A 26336-nucleotide genomic window follows, 5' to 3' on the forward strand; every position below is an offset into this window, starting at 1 on the left:
GATATTTTTATTACTCACTGACCTCAAAGGTTGATTTATAATCTGACTGGCCAGGTATGTGTCTTCCTTTTATTCACTGCTGGACACATAGCTTTCCCAGAGCTTTGTGCTTATGGAGGATTCTTTTCAGATGAAGGTGGGCCATTCTTTGGCCAAAGATTACAGTATATAATATAGTTTTAATAGTTGATTTTCTCATTTCAAAGTTTAATTGAGATGTTTATTGTTAAAACTGTAGTTCTATGTAACTAGAAAAATCTTTTCTTTAAGGAAATCAAAACTAGAAAAGGTACTTAAAGAGAAGATGAGAGTATCACTAGATTTAAGGATTCATACGTTATTAAATCTGGAAGCAATGCAAGATGCCATCTGTTCGAAACTTCCCCAACTCCTACCCCATTTTATAGATGAGAAAGTGAGGATAAGGGACATGGCCAAGATTATAGTGACAGTACCACTGTATGGCTATACATTGAATCTCTTGGCTTCTAGGACACATGGCTAATACATATAGGCTTTATGATTTTATGTAGAATGAGTTGTACCGTCTTCCCACCATAGCTGAAGTTTCCCGGGACTAAAAATGAAAACACAGCAAGAGTCTGAATGTAGAAAGATGTGGATGAGTAAACAGAGAAATAATTAATAGCTTTAAAGTGGGAAATTATTCTGATGTCACTGATTTTGAATTTAGGAGAATTCAGATATGGACTAATCTAATACTTTACTCCGGAAACCTTTTCTATAAAACAACTCTAAGGTGATAGCTTTCAACAAGATTTGGAGAGAAGTATTTAAATATTTAAGAGAAAAAAAGAATTCTTCAGAAGTTTTAGAAATTCTTGAAATTTTTATGTATGTGTGCATAATTATCTCAAATGAATTACAACTTCTTACATACTTAATAAAGCAAGTCCACTGAAGAGGTCTTTTAGGTAACATTTTGTTGTCGTAATTTCAGTTACTGAGTGAGCTGGAGCTCTATAGCTAAAATTCTTTAAAACTACTTTATAATACAGAAGTTCCTTATAGTTCAAATTTTCCCTTAATAAATAAGCACTGAGCTCTGGTGTTTTGTAAATGGAAGAGGAAACGAGATATGAGACTAAAACTTAAATTTGCTTACTATCATTATAAAATTATATCTTGGCATGGTTCCATTACTTGTAATGGCAAATGGTTCTTATTGTAGCAACTGAGTTTTACTTATTTATTTAAAAAATTTTTTAAATGTATTTATTTATTTTTGATATATATATATATATATATATATATAGAGAGAGAGAGAGAGAGAGAGAGAGAGACAGAGCATGAGTGGGAGAGGGGCAGAGAGAGAGAGGGAGACACAGAATCGGAAGCGGGCTCCAGGCTCCGAGCTGTCAGCACAGATCCTGACGCGGGGCTGGAACACACGAACCGTGAGATCATGACCTGAGCCGAAGTCGGACACTTAACCGACTGAGCCACCCAGGCACCCTGTCAACTGAGTTTTAGAAAGGAGTATCAACTTTAAACAAATTATGAAAAGCAAGAACATGAAAGCAATAGAGACTGATCAAAACCAGACAGAAATTGGAAAGGGAGTACCTATATTTCGAAGAAGAGAAGAACAGTGGCTTCAGTTTCCTGTTTTTACTGTTTTAGTATAAGGGTGGGCTCCAGTCAGTACAGGGGGCACATGACCTTAGAGACTTTAAGAAATATAGGCCAGAATTCAGGGCACCCACAGCAGGTGTGAAGTGAGGAAGGAAATACCAAAAATGGGCAAAATCAAAGAAGGTTAGTCCCCAATTCTGTGTACAAACTTTCCCAAATCGATTTCTCTGTGGTACCAAAGCCAAGAAACCCAGTTAAAATGACATGAACTGAGGAGAGATTCCAGCTGCTGCCATTGAAGAGGAGTCTGAGTTTCAAGTTTAGAGCTCAGTGTAGAACAGTAAATTGTCTGCTTAACTCACATGCACACAATCACCACCACTATCAACACCAAGAACTCTTCATATATAAGAGTTCACATATATAAGAGAACACAAAATTTCTATAATATATTACCTATGATATTACCAGGATATAACTGAAAATTACTAGACATGCAACAATGTAAGAAATTGCCTGAGATGAACAGACTGAGAGAGGAGGCATTATTTTGGTCTCCACTGAGCCTAAGTACCACAGAAAGCATGATTTATACTCAATGGAGATGAAAATAAGCCATACTAATTGACCAAAGAAGGATTTTTTTTTTAAATTTTTTTTTAACATTTATTTATTTTTGAGACAGAGAGATACAAGAGCATGAATGGAGGAGGGGCAGAGAGAGAGGGAGACACAGAATCGGAAGCAGGCTCCAGGCTCTGAGCCATCAGCCCAGAGCCTGACACGGGGCTCGAACTCACGGACCGTGAGATCGTGACCTGAGCCGAAGTTGGATGCTCAACCAACTGAGCCACCCAGGCGCCCTGACCAAAGAAGGATGTTAAAGCAGCTATTATAACTATGTTCAAGAAGATAAGGAAAATAAACTTGTAATAAATGACAAATAAACTAGATGCACAACAACTAAAAAGAAATCACGTGGAAATTATAAAGCAATTAAATAGAATATCACAAATAAAAAATTACTGGATGGGTATAACAGACTGGAGCTGATAGAAGAGTCTGGAACATAAAGAAATATCAAAGAATTTATCCAACCTGAAGAAAGAGAAAAGACTGAGAGAACGGTTAAACAGGTACCTGTTGAACAATATCAAAGTAACTATCAAATATGTGCCTGGAGTCTCAGAAGTAGAGGAGAGACAGTGAATTGAAGCATAAAAAAAATATCTGAGGCAGTAACTGCTGAAAATTCCCCCCAAATACTTAAAGGCATAAACCAATAGTCAAGGAGCTCAGTGAACCCTAAGCAGGATAAATACAAAGAAAACCATGTTTGTAGATATCACAGTCAAACTGCTGAAAACTAAAAATAAAGATATAATCCCAAAACCATCCAGAGAAAACGAACACATTACAAACACAGAAACAATAATACAAACTACTGACATATGATTGAAACAATGGATGCCAGAAAATAGTGGAATGATATCATTAAAGTAGTGAAATAAAATTGCCAACCCAGAATTCTATATCCAGTGAAAATATCTTCTAAAAATGAAAGAAAAGATATTTTCAGAAATATGAAAACTCAGAGAAACCGTCACCAGCTAAACCGCACTGTAACAAATGCTAAAATAAAATTTAGTAGAACAAAAGAGGAAAATAATACCATAAGGAAATCTGAACATAAAAAAATAGTAAATGTTAAATGGAAATGGTAAATGTTAAAGTCTATTTTTTCTCTTAGTTTCATTAAAATGCATTTGATTATTTAAGGTAAAAATAGTATTATGGTTTATAACATAAGAAGATGTAAGATGTATCACAACTATAGCGTAATGGACAAGAGTAAAGTACATGCGTCTTACAAATATGAGTCTCATATTTTATGTAAGCGGTACAATAACTCCAAGTACACTGAAAATTTAAGGATATATTGTAATCCTTAGCATAACCACTGAAAAAATAATGCAAAGAGGTATCACTAAGAAACCAGTAGATAAACTGAATTTCTTAAAGAGCACAGAACCCAAAATAAGAAAGAAAAACTGAGAAACAAAAATAGAACAAGCAGAAAACAAATACCAAAATAGTTGACCTATATCGGATCATGTCAGTAAATACACTGAATATCAGGGAATTAAAGACTATAATTAAAAGATATACTTTAGAAAGGAAAAAGAAGCAAGACCCAACTATTTGGTGTCTACAAGAGATGTGCTTTAAATATTAAAGGCACAGATACACTGAAAGAAAACTGACAGAAAAACATATCAATGTAAACAGTACAAGAAAGCTGGAATGGCTATAGTAATCAGATAAAATAGAATTCAGAGTGAATAATATTACCAGTGCTAAAAGGAAGATTTCATAAAGATACAGAGGTATGCCATCATCATGGATTATATGAATTGGTACTGTTAAGACATTCATAACCCCAAGCTGATGGAAGTATTCAATCTGATCCCTTTCAAACCCCCACTAGGCTTTTTTGTCTTTTTCTTCCTCCCTTCCCCTCTTCTCCTTCCTTCCTTCCTTCCTTCCTTCCTTCCTTCCTTCCTTCTTCCTTCCTTTAGGTAGACACTAAGATGTTGATTCTAAAATTTATATAGAAATGCAAAGGACACAGCGTGTCCATAAAATTATGGCTGAAAGATAAAGTTTGAGGTCTCATACTACCCGCTATAAGACCTACTATAAAGCTACAGTAATCAAAGCAAATGGTACCAACAAAACAACTGACAAATCAGTCAATGAGACAAATGAAATTCCAGAAATAAAGACTAGATATGTGGTCATTTGATTATTTCTTTCTTTATTTTTATTTGAGAGAGAGAGAGAGAGAGAGGTGAGAGAGAGAAAGAGCGTGAGCAGGGTGCAAGGACAGGGAGAGATGAGGAACTTAAGCAGGCTCCACACTCAGCGCACATCCTGACATGGGCTTGATCCCACAACCTGGGGTCATGATCTGAGCTGAAATCAAGAGTTGGACGCTCAACTGAGCCACCCAGGTGTCAATGGTCATTTGATTTTCAACGAAGCCACCGAAGTGATCTAATGGAAGAAAAGAGTCCTCAACAAAAAGTTTGGCAATAACCAGATAACCGTATGTAAAAAAGTGAACTGGACCTCCAGTCATATAATACACAAAAGTTAATCTGATGATGATGAAATAGAAATGAAAGTGATACAGCTTTCAGGGGAAAACACTTATCACCATGACTTGAGAGAAGTCAAAGGTTTCTTAGGATACAGAGAGCAATAAACGTGTGAGAAAACTGGATGAATGAGACTTCATCAGAAGTTCAAAACGTCTGCTCATCAATATATACCATTAAGACAATGAACAGGTAAGGCATGAACTGAGAAACAACATGTAGAAAAAACATTTGACAGAGGATTATTACATAGGATATATATAAAGAACCCCTACAAATTGGTGATAAAAGACAATCTTCCCTCAAAATACTGTAGAAAAGATTTGAAGAGACTTTTCCCTTAGGAAGATACATGAATGGCCAGTCAGCACTTGAAAAAATGCTTAACATCGTTTGTCATCAGGGAAGTGCTAACTCAAAGTAAAATGAGTCACTGTTGAATATCCATTAGAATGGCTAAAAATAAAAACAATGATAACACCAAATGCTGATGAACATGGGAGGCATATACTGCAGGTGTAAGTATAAAATGATACAAATATTTTGGGAAAAAAAAGTCGTGGAGTTTCTTTCTTTCTTTTTTTAATATTTATTTTGAGAGAGAGCGAGAGAGTGGAGGAGGGACAGAGAGAGAGGGAGAGGGAGAGAGAGAATCCCAAGCAGGATCTGGCTGTCAGTGGGGCTCAAACCCACAAACCATGAGATCATCACCTGAACCGGAATGAAGGGTTGGATGCTTAACTGACTGAGCCACCCAGACGCCCCATTCTTAGAGTTTCTTTGAACACTGAACACATACATACTCTATGGCCTAGTACTTTAATTCCTAGCTATTTACCCAAGAGAAATAAAGGCATTTGCCCATAAAGACTTTCACGATAAAGCTCACAACAGGTTTATTTGGAATACCTCAATAACTGGAAACAGCCTAGGTGTCCACCATAATCAGAATAAATACATTGATATATTCATACAAGGGCATATTACTCAATAATAAAGAGAAATAAATTATACTTATAGTGAAAAACAAACTTCAAAAATATCTTGAGTGAAAGACATTTCACTCAAAAGAGTTTACATCCTACATTTTTCTTATATGATGTTCTAGAACAGAAAAAACTGAGCTAGTATGAAAAAAATCAGGACAGTGACTGCCTTTCTAAGGATAGTGGCTGGTACTGACTGGGAAGAGGCATGCAGGAACTTTCTGAACTGATGATAATGTTTTATATCTTTGAGAGGGATTTACAAAACAACAGGTTACACATTTGCCCACATTCGTCAAAGGGTATACTTAAGCATTGAGTGGTTCACTGTGTGCTAAGTTTTACCTTAAAAAAAAAAAAAAAAGAACCACAAAAAAATGTTACATAATGAAGTGTTAAGCCATGAGGTGTACTAATGTCTGTAGCTTACTTGGCCTTGTAGCTAAAAAAAAAAAAAAAAAAAGATGAACTGACAGATGAGCAAAGGAACAATTAGATGCATAGATATAATAAAAGTCAATATGTAGATAATACCGTAAGTATGGTAAAATGTTCACTGTAGAATCTAGATGGCAGATACATGGTGTTAACTCTACAATTCTCTTAATATTTTTGTTACGTTTGAAAATTTTTCTAATAAAATATTAGAAAAAAAGTGTTATCTTGCTTTATCCAGAAGAAATCTGTTATGAAAGTTTCAGGAGAAGTCATTAAGTATGGTCAAGCATAAATTGGTTGTTTCTAAAAATCTGAATGATGCGCAAAACAGAGCACATTTTCCAGATCTCTGAAACAAACTCAACGAGCCTTTCTCCGAAGCTCTGCATCAGAAAAAAAAAAAAAAAAAAAAAAGGAAAAAGAAAAAAAAATTGTCACTGACCTTTTTTCTTTTCCTTTGCTTGGTTTTAGTCAAGTCTTGTCCAGCACTCCCATTCCCAAGGGATCCTGCTGTGGTTTTCCCTGAATGCTGTGACCCAGATGATGGGGCTGTTGGTGTGGGAGGAGGTGTGGTCTCAGGAGATTCTGGGTAGGACTTCATGCTAGACCCCTGCCCAAAGAGATATGGTTTTGAAATCAAGTGACCAGGACTTCTACTGACATTCAATTTGGTTGAATACCTCCTGAATTCAATACTTCTTGAGGTTTACAAGTATCAAAACACAAGGTATGATTATCTAGTGCACAGAAATGGTGCCCTGTCTTGCCCCTGAGAGTCTAAATAGTCTAAATTTTTAATCTGTCTGATCAGCTTAATCTTAATCTGTCTACTACAGCTTCTGAAATTTCTGTTGATTCGGTCAGATAGAGAGATTTCTACTTGGAGGTTCTGTCAGCATGTCAGACTTACATGTCTCAAAAGGCACCTCTGAAGTCCCCCCCAAACCGGACGCTGTCCAGACATGATTTGTATCAGTGTGACCAGCCTTCTACCAGTGACTCAAACTCAGCGCCTGAGGGTCACTGTAGATACCTCTAGCTCCTTCCATTTTCAGTTCCTTCCTTCTTTCATAATATCCCTCATTTCTATCTGGTTTCTTTGGCCATGACTGCAGGTCTGTTCTCTCTTCCATGTAGAAGCGCTTCAAATGTTTGAGGACTGTCACTTTGCATAGCCTCTTTTCTTTTACAGGTCAAATTAGCTCACATTCCTTCAACCACTCATTTCAGGTTCTTTCACCTTTAGATATAATTCGCCTTTAGATATCCTCTACTGTGTCAATGTCCTTCCTATTGGATGGTACCTAAACACTGAAACTAAACACAAATATTTCCTTATCAGTAACATCACAGTATTAGCTCCTAAGAAATGTACAAGCCAATAAAAGCCTAGAAGCTTTTTTTTCAGATATGGTATTATTAGTCCACATTTTCTTTATCCCACCACCTATACTAACCATACTATCTGCTGGCCTACACTTCTCCATATTTAAAAAAAATTAAGCTGGGGCGCCTGGGTGGCTTGGTCGGTTGAGTGTCTGACTTCGGCTCAGGTCATGATCTCACAATCCGTGAGTTCGAGCCCCGCGTTGGGCTCTGTGCTGACAGCTCAGAGCCTGGAGCCTGTTTCAGATTCTGTGTCTCCCTCTCTCTCTGCCCCTCCCCTGTTCATGCTCTGTCTCTCTCTGTCTCAAAAATAAATAAACGTTAAAAAAAATTTAAAAAAATTAAAAAATTAAGCTAAACTTTGTAAAATGTTTGGCTGAAATGCATGTATTGGTTTCAGAAATATTTCTTTGATTTGGCTGCCTAGGAACATTATCAAACAAGAAAGAATAAGGCTAATTTGGCATGAGTTGTTCTTAGGAAAAACAAGGTAACTCCTAGAGATCTCTGCTTGCTGTGCATAAACCATATGTTAGAAAAAAAACCTTAAAAATTAACTTCAATTCCTATTAAAGATGCTAATCTGAGAACCCAAGCATAACTAGCTTGGTTCCTTATCTGCCTAGTGTTCAAGAATGTCAGTCATTAAAATAGAATGTATTATGTATTAACTCCATACCTTGAGAGCTTGATTCCAATCCAAAGCACGTAGCACCTCCATTTGGATCTTCCTAAAACACCCATTTGAACTCATCACCCTTTAGGAGCCAAGAACCCTTCAACAACTCTTCCTTAACTCTAAGAGCCTAAGGCTTAATTTTCTAATCTGACCTCCTCCTCTTCCTCAATGAATCCTTTGCTTGAATATTTTAATCAGCTTTGTTTTTCCCTTCTACAATTATACCTATGCTGCCTCTGAGGCCTAGAATATTCTCCCCAGTTTTACCATCTTGTCAAAGTCCTATCTTCCCTCAACACGAGCTTCCTCTCTGAAGTCTTCTCTACAGTCAGGGATTGTTTCTATACCTCCATGCTTCCTGTCTATGGCACTCATTTGGAAATTAGCATATGCAATCTCAAATTGTCTGTTTGCTTGTTCTTCATTTCCTTGTTTGTTTTACAGAACACAGATCATACCAGTCTTTGGGGTTCCCCTTTGTCCCCAATTTGTTAAAAAGCTCTTTAAAGCAGGCGCTTGATGTTGGTTGCTGGTTTGTAACATTGATGAGGAAGAATCCTACTTTAGAGTGGCCATTCTCTGTGTTTTGTCAGGTAATAAAGGGCAGGAAGATTTCCAGTCCCTCTGAATGTTCATTTTGACCACCAGTCACACAGGAGGAGGGGTGTCTGGACGGCCAGGGGAACGCTTGAGGCTTTGCTAACATATTTAGTCAGGATGCTTTCCGACACTCACGCTCCCGCCTCCCAGAGAGCCCGGGAAACCGAGCACACACAGGCCATTTTTCTTAACTACTGGGTAGCTGGGAGCAGCAGCTGTGGTTGCTGAGCGGTTGCCCAGGGCAGCTTGGCCACCCTGGAGAACCAAGAAAGAAGGGAAATAAAGAGTTTTCCTAGCCATGCAAGCAATCCCTTGAATGTTAAGGGAAAACTAGGCTTGTTATGTTCACTGTAAATTTCTTCAATTAGAAATGTTACAACAAATTTGTCTGATGTTAATGAAAAGCATACTTATACACATATTCATAAAGTGAACGTGTACCAAAGATATTTTTAAAGGGTGTTCTTTGACATCATAATTTGGGTTTGTAACGTAAAGAAAACAAAGTGTTTAATCAACTGAGTAAGCTTTAGGGACTTTTAAAGTATGATGACTGATAATGATGTATGATCTTTTCTAAGAAAAAAAAAAAAGGATTTGTAATGGGCAAAACACTTTAATTTCTACTTGGATTCCAAGCCAATCTGATCCTCCAGGGGAATAAAAAGATGTCAATCTTCTGACGGATAATAAGATATATAGGCATATATATTTATATATTTTCTAAGTATCCAAGAGCAGAGATGCTTAAACTTGGGGTCCGTAGGGTTCACAGATCCCTTAGATCCATAGAATGGTTTCAGAGGGTCTTTGAACACCCTGAATTGTATACAAAATTTGTGAATGTGTTTACGGAGACAGGGTTTATAGTTTTTGCCAAATTCTCAAAGGGGCTTAGCCATTTTCAGGTTGTATATTTCACCCAACTTGATCCAAAGCTCGCTTCACAACTATACATGTAGATGTTAACCTAACCTCCTTGCTGCCTTCTATACGGTTATTAGATTGAATTATATGAAACTGCTGTTTGTGCTAGTAAAAAAAAGTTACATATTAGCAAATTCGTTCAATAGATAATACCACATTTCTGGTTTGCAGGTATATGCTGCCTACAGAGAATCTTCATAATAAGAATGTTACACAGTTACTGCACAATGTCTTAAAGTTTGGCAAGATTTTATAGTCCCCTAAGTGGGGGTCCCAGCCACATAAACTGGATATGAAAGGATGTGATCCTCACATGACAAGGGCCAATCTGAACACAGAGAATAAGTGGAGCCATGCTTCTTTAAATCATGTTTAGAGCTGGATCAATAACTGGGAAGTAAAATTATCAGTAAACGTTGGGAATTATTAGGACACGAGTAATAGTGGTCCTCTCATTTCTGAGGCGCAAAGAAATAAAGAACTATTCTCAACATTGTTCAAAGGCCCAAACCGGTTGTTCACCGCCCATGGAAACGAGGTGAGGTCTACAACTATCCCTCTTTCACTGCAGGGCTAGGGAAGCTAGATAAGACAAGAAAAAGGTGAGCAAATAATTGTATATAGTGGCTTGTTAGGGCCTGGAACATAGTAGGAACTCAGAAAATCCCTGTTTGAAAGTTGAGTGTGTTCAGATTCCCGACTGAAGGCTATACATTCCTACATTGTCTTTTTCAAAGAATTACTACCGTAAACACCAGACATGAGAAAAATCCACAGATGTGTCAAAGACAGATTTTTTTTGCTACTCACCTCAGCAGAGTTGTGATACTGAATGAAGGTTGCAGAAATGGCATGGCTGAAGGGGTCTCCGGCCTTGGTTACCATGTCCTGCCTCACAAGAAGAGCCAGGTCCACTAACTAGATCAGAGTAATGAAAAGAAGTCACATCACTGGAAAGAACCACCAATGTCAATGCAGTGGCAAAACTGAAAGCAATCCATTCCAAATGTTACTGATCATACAGTGAACCTACAAATCTGTATTGTGCACATGAGCATATGCTTTCATTGACTGGAAGATGGACCTATCCATGAATAGAAACACCATAAGAAACTCTTAAAAACTGACAATAAACTGAGGGTTGATGGAGGGTGGGAGGGAGGGGGGGTGGGTGATGGACATTGAGGAGGGCGCCTGTTGGGATGAGCACTGGATGTTGTATGGAAACCAATTTGACAATAAATTTCATATTAGAAAAATGAAATGAATTAACTGGTTAGATATGCTATATTCTAAACTGTGCTTTTATTCTATCAAGAGTATGGATGATTTTTATCCAGTAAAACATAAATGCAATTTAATGCAGCAGGCCGAATTTATTGAATAAACATGTGCTATTGAAAAAAAAAAAAGAAACAATATATTCTGACTTTCTAGGGGAGTAGTTCTCAGATTGTATTTAATAATCACTAGGGGAAGCATTTTAAAATAGAGATTTCTGGGCTCTAGATACCGAGATTCGAATTTGGTTATGTTTTATTTTCTTTTATTAGTTTCTTTTATTTTTTAAAGTTTATTTATTTATTTTGACGGATTGAAGAGGAGCAGAAAGAGAGGAAGACAGAGAGAATTCCAAGCAGGCTCTGCACTGTCAGCACAGAGTCCGACGCGGGCTCCATCTCACAAACCATGAGATCGTGACCTGAGCCGAAATCAAGAGTTGGATGCTTCGACTGAGCCTCCAGGGCGCCCCTCTGGGTTAACATTTTAAACAAGCAGCCAGGAGAGGCTGATGCTTGTGGTCAAAGGACCATGCTTTGATTCTGGACTCAGGTTTTGGTAAGCACTCAGTAGACTGTACTTAACTAGAAAGGTATTTCTCAAAGCTCAAAAATAATCTCTAAACAAGGTAGATGTGTCCTTAGAATTCAAGGTTGAGAAAAAGTATGCAGGGATACACAACTTCGGGTTAGGATCAAGTTGTAACAAACAGCCACTTTTACCCTAACACCCACCAGAGTTGAGGATACAAAGAAACATAACTGAAGGAAATTTCAGAAAATGGCAAGATTGCCATAGGATACAACTCATGGCTGTTCTCATTCCTGGAAGAGTAGCGGTAGAGGACCTGATTATGGACAGGGATTAGGAGAAAACAGTCATGAATGGCCTGTTAGGACAGATATTATAATTCTTACCTGTGCCACAGTTTCATATGCTAAATATGCTAAAATTTCCATAGCGACAACATTGGGTTTTATCTCCATACTGCTGCAGTCCAACCAGTCTCGAAATTTGGAGGCTTTTTTGGCTAGCCATCAAAAAAATAAATATCGAAAATTTAATTTTTAAAGTGTTTTAATACTTCATGTTACCATCACAAAACGGAAATTACATTTGAAAAATAATGCATCTAAAACGCTATGTTTTCGAAGCACTAATGATAGTGTCGCGATATTCAAGCCCCGAGAAATTCCTCATGCATTTGGGTCTTTGCATTTTGTATCCATGCTACATAACACAGTACACGAGATGACTTAATGTTCAGACCTTCTCACAGTGTCAGAATAAGTCACCGTTGGCCATAGCTCATGTATTAACAATAGTCAAAGGGGTTGCTTGATTGTAACTTTAATTTATGCTTGTGGAAAGAAATTCCTGCAAGAAAGAACCTGTGATTAAAAAAAAAAAAGAAAACGGGAACGTACAGAAATTGTATTTGCGATACATTTCAAAATGTGTCTATTACTGGAACAGGCTCAAAGTCACAAATTCAGAATAAAATAGAAAAAGTTTATGCCTGCAGTTACAGAATGAAATAGAAAAAGTTTATGCCTGCAGATGTCCAAATTCTTAAGCCTGACTTTCCGAACCTCCAGACTGATTTCAGCCTGTCTTTATACCAGTGCCTACTGAAATGCCACCTGGCCTTGAGTCAACCCTCTCTCTGTTCACCCCGGCTCCTTTCCCTCTGTGGAATGGCATCCCGCCTCTCTTCTTCACTCACACGGATCCTGCCTGCACTGTGTACTTCCCCACACAGTCATTTACTGAACACTTATATCATCAGATACCCTTTCATGTCCGCTTATCATTTCTGAAACCGTATCAGAAGATTTTTTGCAGGCAAACACCACGCATCAGGTCTCTCTCTCTGCATCCCTAACGGTACCAAGCGCATGAGGAACCTTCCGGTAAAGATCTCTAAACTGCCACCGTGCGAGGCAGAGTCTAACCTGACATAGGGCCTTTATTAGATATTACTAATTTAACCAGTAATCAACAGGGAAGAGAGTGATGGTAAAGAAATCTGTGCCGATTATTCTTTTGGTTAATCTGGTCCCACGGGTCTATTAAAACCCTTAACGGTCACTCAAAGCATGATGTTTGGATCCTTACAGACACAGGCTTCATGAATTCCACATACAGAAGAGTTTTCTTGGAAATAAATCACAGAAGACATGAAGTCTTGCTATCGAAGTGTATATCCAAAGCTGTCAACTGTGGCAGAATTATGATAATCCCCTCAAAACTATCTCCCCAAAGTAACCAATCTTCCACCTACTCTCTGACATGCAACATTCCAACTAACTAGCGAGCTGCAATAGCTCCCAAACACTTGTGTAACATGTGTGGAATACTTCTGAAGTTCAAGTTAACAGGCAGCAATTTGGCAAAATCAATAAAAGGTACCATATCCACTTCTCCCTTTGACAGGCTGTTAGGAACACAGAAACAGGTATTTTGTGACTATGCTCTAAGCGATTTAAGAGAGGGAAGGGATAATTCCCAGCATTCCATCAGATCTGTCCACCCAAGCAACAGAATTGGTGGCTTCCTCACTAGATTTTAAGCTCTGCGAATGCAGGGATGAGGACCATGTGTCCACCCTGTATCCCCAGCACCTAGAATACGAATAGTGCCTGGCATCAGCAGACTCAAAATAAATATTTCTGGATAAAAACTGAATGAACAAATGAACGAAAGATGATACTTCTTTAAAGGGTAGGGTCTCAACTTTTCCATGTCAAAAAGGTGCACAGAGGTCCCATAAAACCACTGTGGGTTACTGCTATTCCAACAACAGGTGAAGATTCCCTGAGATAATTCCCTCCCTGTCAGCTGCAGAAGGATGGCTTCAGCGACAGACCTTCCCAGGGTATTGCTGGGAAATACCAGCAAAAGAGGCACAGATACCCCCAGTCATGACAGTTTGTTTCCATCGGGAGGTGGGGGGCACCAGAATGAATGAGTTCCTTCACCTTTACTCCTCTTCTCAATGTATCAGGAGAAAGGGTAATCATGGAAATTGATCAACAATTTCAACAGAATCCTGAACAAAGGTCAGAAGTTCCTAGGATTATCAGTCTTCTGTGCTGGAATTAAAATAACTTCATACAGGGAATTTAAGATTAGTTAATTCTCATACACGTTTATCTTTCTCATCATCGATCACTAGAAAAATTCAAGTTTCTCTCAATATCCCATTCTTGCATCCCTGCATACTATCTCCTTATTTCTACCCCAACCGTCTCCCAGTCTTGCCATTCTGATCCTTCCCTTAGTGCCCCCTCTAATGCTCATTCCACTCTGAAGACGTTCTTCTGCGACTTCAATCTCTTCAAAATTACTGCTACTTGGATTAATTGAAAATAATCCTCCTCAGAAGGCCTGGTCCTCCCTGGAATCTTCTGTAGTAGAGATTCCTTCTTTCTTTCCTCCTGTACATATATACTGATCAGCCATGGACTGCCAGCCTCTTCATTTCCCCATATACCAGAGCGCTGGGAGGTCAGACCTTCATTCTCTTAGTTTCTCTGACAGGGAAAACACAGGACAAGTGGACAGAGACTTCTTACCAACAACAGAGACTAAAAGACAATGCTATCCTGTTTTAACAAATAACTACTAGCCCACAATTTCCTACCCGACTAAACTACCACTTAAGTATGAGGGCAAAATAAAGCATTTTTAAGACAAAAATGAGTGCTTTAAGCTCTCACAGAGCCTTGGGAAAAACAAAATTAGGCTGAGAAGGAATGTTTACTAATGATCAACTTAAAAAATTTAAGTCCAGGATGCGTATTAAAAAATTAAGGATAGCAGCTAGAATAATAGAAAGAGAATATACACTATACAAACTGTTTGAGGAAACATGGAGTGAAGAAAATCTAATTAATCTGACAGAACAATGAAAAGGAGAAGGAAAAGCAAAATAAAAAAGTAAATTTAAAGCACAAAGACAGCATATATAAACCCAACAGTATAAGTAATTAAACACACATAAGTTAAAATCATCAATTAAAATACAAGCAGACTCTCAGATTGACTAAAAAGAAAATCTACGTATTTGTTTACAAAATTCATATATGAAACAAAAGGTTGAAAGGAAAGGCTTGCAAAAAGATTTATCAATTTATAACTAAATTTAAGCTTTGTGAACTAACGTTCATATCAGATGTTAAGACTTTAAGGGAAATGACTATCTAACTTACATAAATATAAAAACCAAAGTGTTGGTGAATTTGATCAGTATCCCAATTCTGCAACTTACCTTCAGCCTAAAAAGTTATGTGTTAATTTAAAAATGCATCAGTAGTCCCAATCAGTGAATGCCAAGATCAAATATTTATGAAGACACATACAGCTGGATCACAATTCCTATATCTTGGTAATTTATCAGAAGGGTAGAAACGAAAAAAGCCTACCATTCTGACCAGTGTGGGTATTAGTTCTAAATGTGCCGACCCACCTGGACTAAGCATTCCCAACCACAGCACTCTGGCATATAAAACAGAGTCTTCCACTAGGGTTTCATAATGAAGCACCTATGGGCATCATATGAAGAAATATTTTTAAATGCCCAAATCCATCTTCTTTAAAAAAATTAAGCATAATATTATGCCTAAGCTATAAGTATATTCTATAGAAAGGGAAAATATTCATTATTACTGAGTTACAAACAAAAAACTGAGTTGTTAAAAGTCCGATTTCCAAACATAAGATGTATTAGGACGCTCCAGTGGCTATCTGTTTTAGTGTGAAATAGCACGCCTGTTCCTTTAAGTGAATTAAATTTAAAATATGATTTTAAAAAATAGTTCAATAGCACTAAACGTTCCTTTATAAACTGGAGATTTATACTTATAAAAGACTTGAATGCCATTTTTAAACCTAAAAATTACAATACAAAAACCTCTCATTTGCTGAAATTGCCATGATCTGAAGTGTCATTTACTTAATGCTTCACAGATGTAGGATGCCAAACTGTTAGTCAGACTGCAAAGTATATTTAGTTAGGACAAAAAAGCTCCCAAAACATGTTTTCCTATATTTTACTGACATTTACATGGGATACTGTTGGAAATGTGTCATTTATTTGTACTTGATGATCTATAAATGAAGCTCTCATTTTCTTTTTTTCAAATCAAATGCATTGTTATTATGACCACAGAACAGTTTTTCCATTTAAAGACACCATTGTGTCTATAATCCCTCAGACCAGGGTCATGTGCTCTTCTGTCAGATTTTTAACCGGACTTTTCATCACACTTACTCTTTGACCTTTCCCCCGAGAGTCTTAGTCATGGAACTGTTGTGGTGAGGATGTCTGCTGCACAATTGAGCCCGCTATGTATCACGAGCCTTTCTGTACTTTTAGTAAGCTTGTGTGCAATGACGGGACAGTACTTAATTTATCACTAGGTTATTAGTGTTACAAGAGCATGGACTAATGAATTTGGCTCACACTGAATGCCTGTTACAGCAGGGGGTTACACACAAAAATGGAAGAGACTATTGATACGTTCCTTTGGGGTAATAAGAGTATGCATAAATAAATGGAAAGCCTGGTATTTATTAATATTGGGGGCTCTTAAATGTCATGACTGTGCTACTCCAGTCCATTGTGGGTCAAGTACAATCAGCAATACTAGTGTAAATATGACTAAGAAACTGGAAAAGAAATTAAAGTGGGAACGTTAGAGAAACTGGAATTTTTCTGACTAAAAGTAATGTGAATAATTAACATGGCTCTCTGTATATTACCAGCACCCTTTAAAACCTCTTAAGACTATTAATTACAAAATAGTAGAGTGGGGTAAAACCTTTTATAGACTCCCCTACAATGCAGGGGTTGTTTCTGTAATAGTTATAACTATGCATATATTAAATTCACCAATTTCTAAGGAACGGAGATTGCGTCATACTTTAGTATATCTGTAACACATAATCTCTTAAACATGTAATGAAGCAAAATTAAACATTTACTTACAGAAACTTAATTGTCGACTTTCACAGAATTCTGCATATTGAGCCGAATCCATAATTCGAGTTTGCCTTTCTGCTCTCTAACAGATAAAGAGACACACAAACAATGTTTCAGGGCAAGTAGACCACTGTCTATGTTTTCTTGGCTAAAACGCAGAAATGAAATGCCATTTTTCTTTCTTGACTTTAAGTAAACAGTTTAGCACTACCATAAATATCATGATACATAAAATTATGTTAAGTTAACTGTAGTTTTGAAGCTTGTGTCTTTTGGAAGTTTAAAATACCATTTTCTTCTCCTCTGTTATTGTCATTATAGCCGAAGGAAAAAACCCTAAAGAATCTTACTTCTCAGATTGTGTACTGCTAAATTTTCTTAATCACCATCCATCTAAGGAAAAACCGTGACAAGATGATAACAAATCACACAGAAAAACTGTTCATCATTATTGCCCAACTATGGCCATAGAGCTGGGGATTTGCAATGTTAAAATTGGGAGTCAATGAATGGAATCCATATAGCTTCCTTCAGAACACAGAGCCAGAGCTAACAAATCCATATTTTAAACTGCAAAGAAAATAAAGAAAAAGGTAAACACAACACAAAACCTTTAATCTGAGTCCAGGTATGATTCACAGTTTGGTAGCGTTTCATTCGTGGGTTTTTGATTCAGTATAGCAGATGTTTGCTGCTTCATTGTCCCACAAGAGGTAGGATAATTATAATTCACCCATAGTTCGGTGGGAAAGAATATGACCGCTTCCGCTTCCTTGGCAAGGGAAGCATTTTGAAATGAGACAGGCTGGTACTTCTTGGAATGAGATTCTGGCCAGTAAAGGAAAAAAATTCCCTGAGATTTTAATTTTTTTCTGCTTTGGAAGGGCTCTCAGCAAGTTTTCTTTATCACAGTTGGGAGTACATAAGTACCACTGCTAACGTCTGGATGTTTTTATATACTTTTTTGAACTGAAATTATTGTTTTTTCATTTTGTTTGATTTGGGTAGTGGTCAACTGAATTCTGATGATGTATCTGTTGATGGAACGAATAATCGTGTACTAATGCTGCTCCATGCAGAAAAGACAGATGGGGTGGTGGGAGTTAAGGTAAAATTCACCAGCTCCTGTGATTCTAAGACCACTGACTTTTTTCCCCCTTGCTTCTCTTTTTCTTTTCTTTCCCTCTCCTTTCCTTCCTAATCTCTCCTGACCCCATACATACAAACACATATACGTGCTGACATAAACCCAGACTTCTTTATTTACCCTCTAGGTTCAAGTATCCTTTTTGAACATGTATTAATAAATAGCATCCACACATTATGTACATTATGTGCAGTGCATATCTGAAACATTATGTTTCCTTAAGGATGTATTATTGGGTGAATTTTCAATACTTAGAAGTATTTTTTGATATGTGAATGCCTGATTTGGTTTTGTCCTTTTTAGCGTACCTGACACATGACTCAGTAAATGTTTGCTAATGGACAGTAGGAAATAAGGGAGAATTTTGAATATAAGGTGTTTATTTAAAAAAAGGTTCTAAGGCATAACGCTGTCAGTGTCTGACTATACATTTGTATTTCTAGCTCCGAGAGAATTTCTGACCGTGACAATTAAACAATGAAACCTCCGTGAAATGAACAAATGCTACCATTTTAGGCTACGATCAGGGCAAATGACCATCATCGCCATGATGTGGCTAGTCCTTGATTATCTACGCATTCCTGTATGTCTTCTCTGCTGCTCTCCAGCTAGGCAGCTTCATCCACCCAACACATGCTAAACAGAAAGGACTTAGATAAATAATGGAAAAAGAAAATTCCTAATGGGATTCTTAACCCTAACTTTTCTTCCACCCAGCTGGACAATCAAGATTTGGTTTCTCTATAGATGTTTGCATGGTGGATCATCAAGCATCTGAATATGTATTCCTGGAAACGGAAGTTAGGAACACTCATCCTAAGGGGCTCAGGCTTCCAGGGTTGTGGGCTTGAATCAAGCCAGGCATTTGATGTGAGATCCTGAGCTACATTTAAAAGACACCGGAGGACTTCCAATTATTACAGCTAGCGTCGATTCCTTTTGGACACCTGATTCACGGTCTATTGTCTTTTCTTCATCAAGTATCTTAAGTTTGCTTTCAATTCCTCTAGCACTGAAGCTTTAGAGCCCCATGAAGCTGGCCCTTGGCCGTGAGCAGGAAGCCACCGACCAAGTGCCCAGCATACAGCACATGCTCAGGAAAGAGCAGCTGACTTAACAGCAAAGATGCACAGGCACTACAAAACCATGGCATATCAGAGCTGGAGGACGACTTCAAGTTCACCTTGTTCAAACCCCCTCATCTTAAAGAGAAGGAAATTGAGGCTCAGAGAGAAGTGATTTGTCAAAGGTCATCAAGTTAGTACTGCAGGCCTGGACTGCCAATTCCGGAGCCAGCCTATTTTCATTATGAGAAGTTGTCTCCAACCTATAGCAATGGTGTTACTCCAATATTTTTCTTTGGAATCCTCTAAATTCTATACGTTCCCTTACTAACCCATATCATGTGGCCACCATTAGTAATGTGCTCAAAGTGCTCATGCCCAAATACAATTAAATAAGGTCCTGGGTCAGCAAAGAAGGCATAACCCGGGGATAATCAAGTGCAGAGTGTTCAAACTGTAATGAACCTGATAGTGCACAGGTGTGCTGCAAACACATCACAGGTGTGCAGACATCCTGTTTTCCCCTCAACCTTCTAAATGTGCAGGGGGCTGAGGCAGCAGAACCCCCAGGCCGGTATCTGGTTGTAAGTTGCCTTGTCCATTTACCGCAGTGTGGCATAAAACGATCACTTTCTACGTGTGCCATGACACTTAAGAGGGTGGGAAGCAGTTGTACTAAAACCAATGAATGTCCTTGAATGTTACGTGACACAGCGCACGTGTGCTATTCACAGAATGGTCAAGTGAGCTCAAAATGAAATCAGAGACACTGACTGGCAGTGCAGGATGCTGAGGATGATTCAGATATGCTCATCACGCTGATTTTCGTCTACTCCTCTCTCTTCCCCATGAGTTATTTCAAATAAACCGAAAGAAAGGGACAAATGTGGCCTTGTAAAAGGGCCCAAATCTCTCACATCTGATTATATTATCTCTGGTCTATACACTGTCACCTTAAAATCAGGAAAGGTGGTAAATATCTAACCCTCACAGACTCTGTGTTCTTTAAAGATAGTTAACTATGTTTTACTTCTCTAATCTCAGCATTGGTCAGTGCTTAGCTTGGATTTACCTGGATCCCAGTAAATGTCACTGGCTAGCTGCATGGGTGGGCAGGCGGATGGATGGATGGATGGAGGCAAAAGAAATGCATATAAATCCTTGTTGCCTGATCTAAAATCAGGAACTGTTAATATTTGTAATCAAGTTGTCCAAATTCCAGAGAGGGTAGATGGCTTTTTAAAGCCAAGAGTCCCATAAAAAAAATCGAGACATTGGCCAACTTATTAAATAAGCTGGCTCCAATTTTCTGTAATGTTCTCATTCCACTTGCCCTTCTGCCTCTATTCAGATCACCCATTGCAATCCACGCTTTGAGTGCACACTGACAGTCCTCTTCTATTCCTGGTACTGTAGGGAATCTCCGGAAAAGATGCAAGAGGGAAAATCATAAGCCCTGTAGAACAGCGTGATCAGAAAAAACAATGCTTATTCTGTACAGAGAGCAGCACAATAACCTTTAAAATAAACCGTTGTAAAAGCTCCATTTTTCAGTTGAGGATACTGAGCTCTAGAGAGTAAAAAACAATCTTTTTTTAGAGAAGTAAAAAAAAATAGCTTTTTAAGCATAGAGTTGATAAAGCTAGTAAGTAAAACTTGGGTCCTAGACATCCTCCTGTGAGGTATATCACTGAACAATCATGGCAGGTTAATCACAGCTTTTATTCATCCTGGATATTCTCAAATTACACAATGTGCTCCTGATCTCAGACTGCCACATGGACGTAAGGTCATCTGTGGATTAGTCATGCTCTTGTATCTACAAGTCCAATTTGTTTTCTACTTATCTGTCAATTCTACCCAGTCCTTGGTTTATGGTACATACTAGAGGCTTTTTAAGAAATTAGACCTTACCAGTACTACAATCTAGCAAAATATTCCCACAGAGGGGCATACATGGAAAAATCACTTTTGGAAGAATTATTCCGAACCTTTTCCAAACACGCAACAATATTCTAAAATTTCATTGGAATGGCTCTTTAACAAGGTAAGAGAGCATAGTTACGCTAATCGTCATTCATTTCACTACCAAGAAGTTAACAGCCTTTTCTGGCTATTGTCAAACAAACTCAGAAGGCAGAATTCCATGCCAGATGAACTCATTTTCTTGGGTCCTACCTAAATGAAAACAGGGAAGCAGATATCCCTACAGATGCAGTAGCCAGTATGATTCGTTTGCTTGTTCACTACCTTAACAAAACAGGCCCTGAGTATACATTTGTTAATTTAAATTTTCAGTGAGGAGCTCTCATTTCAATGAACATGCAACTGCTTGTGTCCTGGAAAAATATTTTCAGCAGTGACGATCACCATTTGCCCCTGTCTATACCAGTTTGAGGTATGCGGCTGGATTACTTACGCAGCATACAGTTTCATTTAAATTCTCCGCGTGCTTTCACTGAAGCATCCACAAAGGTTAGAGAAACTATGAGCTGGCATATCTCTTGGCGGCTTCTCAAGACACATGACATTTATCTTTCTCCAGCGATACAGAATCACAGAGCATAACTCTGAAACCAAGATGAAAGTTTATCTGCTCTCACTTCCACCTTGGATTTTTAAAAAAATCTTAACTTTGATTACTCTTAGAAGTCTTACCATTGAAACGCAAAGTCCTTTCTGCATGGAAAAGGCAAAGTGCCAATAGCCACTACCAACTACCTCATGTTAAACAGGAATTGGTTGCTGAATTTGAAAACCGCAAATGGCACGGCGGGCAGTAGAATCCAGCAATGTGAAAACATGCGGATTGTGGGATGTGTATGCGTGTTCATGTATGTTGTGGTTCATCTGCAGAATGACATGAATAGATCAGTAAACACCACAGAATGCTAAAGAAACTTGGATGCCATATCCCCCACTCACTCTAGATAGAGAAGCGGAGGTTCAGGAAGGTTAAAGGGTTTACCTGGTAGATTTTCCTTACCTCTGCACCCAAGTGCAAAGCTCACCATTTTGGGCCTAGAGTACTGCAACTCATTCCTGGCTGGTTCCTCCCAAATATTTTAACTCTCCCAACCCATCTGGGTACAGCAACTACAAATAAAAACATGGAGCAAAGGCCTTGGCACATAGCAAGACCTTACCATAGCGGGCCCTCCTCTATCCCCACACCGCTTTCCTGCTTCTGCCTCATAAACTCAAACAATGGCTCTCAGCAGATCACTCACTGCATCAAATTTAAGCTCAAATGCTGGGCTTCCAAATACAGCCACAATCTGGTTCGTTCTTTATAGGCAGGCAACGTCCTCACTAAAACCTAACACCTTTGTGGTACTCAGGTCACCCTTTGTCACATCCGCCATGTTGCTGTCCCGTGCGCCTCCGCCATGACTGTGCTGTCCATCTCCCCCCTCTTCCACAGGGCATTTAGCTCCTTCCCCTTCCGCGTGGGCACCACCTTCCCTAGGAAGTTTTCCCAAAAGCTCCCAGGTCACACTGATCTCTCTCCTGGAACATTTGTTCTTCTAGACAGTATTACACCCCTGCACTTTCTACGTGCTCTACTTTTGTTTCCCCTCAAAGGTTGTAGCTGCGAGAATGTATTTATTATTCACTGAAAAAAGCAAGCTGAAAACTGAATTGCACGTATCTTGATCCCGTTTATGATTAAAACACACACACGTGTGCAAACGTCTGGAAGCACATACATTATATTTTTGTAGTATTTATCCCTGGGGGTAGCATTGCCGGTAAGTTTTACTTTTTCAGTCACACATTTCAGTATTGTTTTAACTTTTCCTTAGGTGAATGACAGTAAGAAAAAACATTTTTAAAAACGAAGAGAATTTAAATGTAAAGAAATTCCTCTTGAGTTAACTTTGCTTGGCCTACTGGGGGTCATGAAGTAAATGTCCACACACACAAAAATAATCAAAGCAGTTATTCAAGAGGCAGAAAATCACAGAGAAACAGCATAGGTTTGGATATATGTTCTCACAGAGTGAGTGTGAGCAAGAGGGAGAAAGGAGAATGTTACTGAATTAATTAGGGAGCCAACTCAAAATCCTGACTGTCTCTGAATTATACAACTGAATACAAATACAATGTATTTTCTATTTCATAGCCTGAAAAATGAAATTTTCCATTGGTGCTAACTTGTTCTCCCTGCATGATTTTCATAATACATCAATTTTGTGTGCCTAAGGTATTAAGAATATATTACAATAATCACGAGAAGTTTCTTAAAGAAGTAGCTATAGACTTAGGAGAACGTTCAAGGGACTTAAAAGGGATTTTGAGCTAAAAATAAGTGAGTAATTCCCAGTGAGTACAAAGCATCAGTGATTGAGAAATACACAAAAGGATATTTGTCACAGTAGTTCATAATAGAGTTGTTTCAAAATATTGAATTTTTAGGGGCGTTTATACTGTATGGGTCTAGATACATTAATTAATGTGACCACAGTTTTTTCTTTTCCGTATATTCTAAACTATCAAGAATGAGCATGAACTGGTTATAAGGAAAATACAGTTGTTATTTAAATAGTGCTTTTAAAATCGGTTGAATGTTTACAATTTTTAAATCTGAATTTATTAAGCTAGTAGTGAGGAAAATTACACACAATATATTATTTCCTATCCTGGGCTAAAACGTGTGCTAAGAGACGTATTTTTTTCCCAATAACTTAGTGGCACACAACCACACAATTCCACGTTTAGCTGTAAATCCTCATGCAGTGTTAGGACTAATTCTTACTAATGTTTCCCCCGAAACTGTAAACATGCTCTGTAACAACTAAGTTGGCAAATAATATAAAAAGCTATGTGAGTTTCTGCCCAAACTAGTTCTTTGAAGGAACAGAAGAAGACTAACCTCTTCTTTGTTTTCCTGATTGAGGATGCTGTAACCCTTTTTTGTGGCTTTTATGTGGCTGTACATCCAAAAGTGAACACACTAAATGAATACATACAAGCTCTTTAGGTATCCTGAAGAACATTCCTAAAAATTCTCATCGGTTTATGTACTATGCAGATGAGTCGACACGGCTTTAGAGTCTAGCAAATATAGAAGGATATAGTTAAATATTTCGGCTATTTAGCTAAACTTTTACGACACTGCCTGGAAAATGTGCATGTAAAGCCACTGTTGAACAAAACATAGTTCATATTTTCTCTTTAACCTTGAGCTGGAGCTGTAGACCTTTCCATTTTCATTTAGCAAGATCAAATTCTCAAGCAATCCAATGCACATATCGAATGGAGGCTGGCTTCGCTTACACAGTGGGAAAGTTTGGCACCTTTAAAATAAAATCCTGTGAAGGAGGAAGCCTGTCAGTGCAACATGGCTCTCATCCTCTTCAAGGATACGTGGAACTCTAACAGAATAAGGAAGGGCCCTGCTTGGAATCTCCCTTTGTTGCTACTATATGATACATCTACGTTTTTTTGATAAGGATTTTTGCATGTGAAAATAAAATTTTTACCTTGTGTTACTTCATCCATTAATTCTAAGTTCCATAGCTCTACCATTAAAATATATCTGGAATAAACCACTTTTCACCACTTTCCACTTCGCTGCTACTATTCTGGTCCAAGCGGTCATTATCATCATCTCCCCTGGATTACTGCAATAATCTCCTAATGGGTCTTCCTGCTCCCACTCGTCCTTCCCAACCCCTGCCAGTTCATTTGCCACACAACAGCCAGTGTGATCCTTTAAAAGATGAAAATCGGGTCATGCCATTTATGATTAAAACTGCCAGTGGTGTCTCATCCCCCCCAGAATGAAACTCAAAATTCTCAGAATGGCCTGCATATCCCTACACAGTCTTGTTCCCTATTACCTGTCTGGTCTCATTTCCTATCACTCTCCTCCTCACTTACTCCACATTCCAGCCCACTCGCCTATCCGATGTTTCCCGAAAACGACAAACATATTCCCATCCAGGAGCCTGTGCATTTGCGACACCCCTGCTCTACCTTCACCCCACATCATTGGCTTGCTCACTCATTTCTTTGGGTCTCTGTTCACAGGCCCCCTTCTTAGAGAAGCTGTTGATGACCACTATATATAAAACAGCAGCTCCTGGCAGGGTACTCTCTATGCCTGGCTTCATTTTTCTTCATAGCTCTTACTATTTATCATCTGCCACAATGATAGATGTATTGGTGGCTTATCTGTTTCTCAACTAGAATACAAACCTCCTCAATGGCAGAGATTATGCCTATTTCATTCACTGCTAACCCCCCAATGAGTTGGATACAGAGTAGGTGTTTCATAAACATTGGTGGAATTGAATATATATACGCATATACATATATATGCATATACATATGCATATATATACATATATACATATATATATATATATATATGTATATATATATATATATTCTTCCTACAGTCTATATATGGAAAGGTTAATATCTCTAAGGCAAGGTTTCTCAGTCCTGGCACTAGTGACATTTTGGGCTGAATGATTCTGTGCTGTAGGGACTGTCCTGTGCACTGTAGGATGTTTAGGGAATTCCTGACTTTTACCCACTAGATGCCAACAGCTTCTGCCTGATACTTCCTGGGTTATGAAAAACAAGATGTCTCCAAATATTGCCAAATGTCCCCTACAGGGCAACATCACACCCAACTGAGAACCACTGGTCTAAGAGGAAGAAGACCTACCATTGGTTGCCTCCCTGCTACGTGTCATGTGCTGTGCTTGGTCATTAACATTATATCTTTTAATTCTTCCAATAATCTCAATGGGCAGATATGATTATTTTTAAAATGAAGAAGCTATGGCTCAGATGTTAGGTAACTTGTCTAAGACTGCACATCAAATAAGGTTGCTACAATCTCAAACCAGGCCTGTCTTACTCCAAAGTCTACGCTCTTTTTCCTATGAATCCTCACAAATGAAACTGCTGAAAGCAGAGATACTTTGATAGAGGCGAGGGAAGCGGATGCACAGTCTTCCAATTTTCCTTGTCTTCTGAAAGATATTCCTCAATGAAATAAAAATTGCAGAAATCTGTGCTCTCCTATTGTATCTGCCTTTCAAGGAACAAGCACTGTGCTTCTATAT

General features: G+C 38.2%; 1 protein-coding gene across 4 annotated transcripts in view; it reads right to left on the reverse strand.

The window, feature by feature from the left end:
- The window catches only part of SUPT3H (SPT3 homolog, SAGA and STAGA complex component), a 536625-nt gene that overhangs the window by 89748 nt on the left and 420541 nt on the right, over positions 1–26336 (reverse strand). For all 4 annotated transcript variants that reach the window (XM_042938952.1, XM_042938951.1, XM_042938949.1 and 1 more), the window contains exons 7-10: positions 17047–17122; positions 11972–12084; positions 10584–10691; positions 6624–6791 (exon numbers count right to left, since the gene is read on the reverse strand). In XM_042938952.1, the coding sequence (XP_042794886.1) occupies positions 6624–6791; positions 10584–10691; positions 11972–12084; positions 17047–17122 (465 nt within the window). The remainder of the gene's footprint in view (positions 1–6623; positions 6792–10583; positions 10692–11971; positions 12085–17046; positions 17123–26336) is intronic.

Source organism: Panthera leo, chromosome B2 (assembly GCF_018350215.1).
Source record: "Panthera leo isolate Ple1 chromosome B2, P.leo_Ple1_pat1.1, whole genome shotgun sequence".
NCBI lineage: Eukaryota > Metazoa > Chordata > Mammalia > Carnivora > Felidae > Panthera > Panthera leo.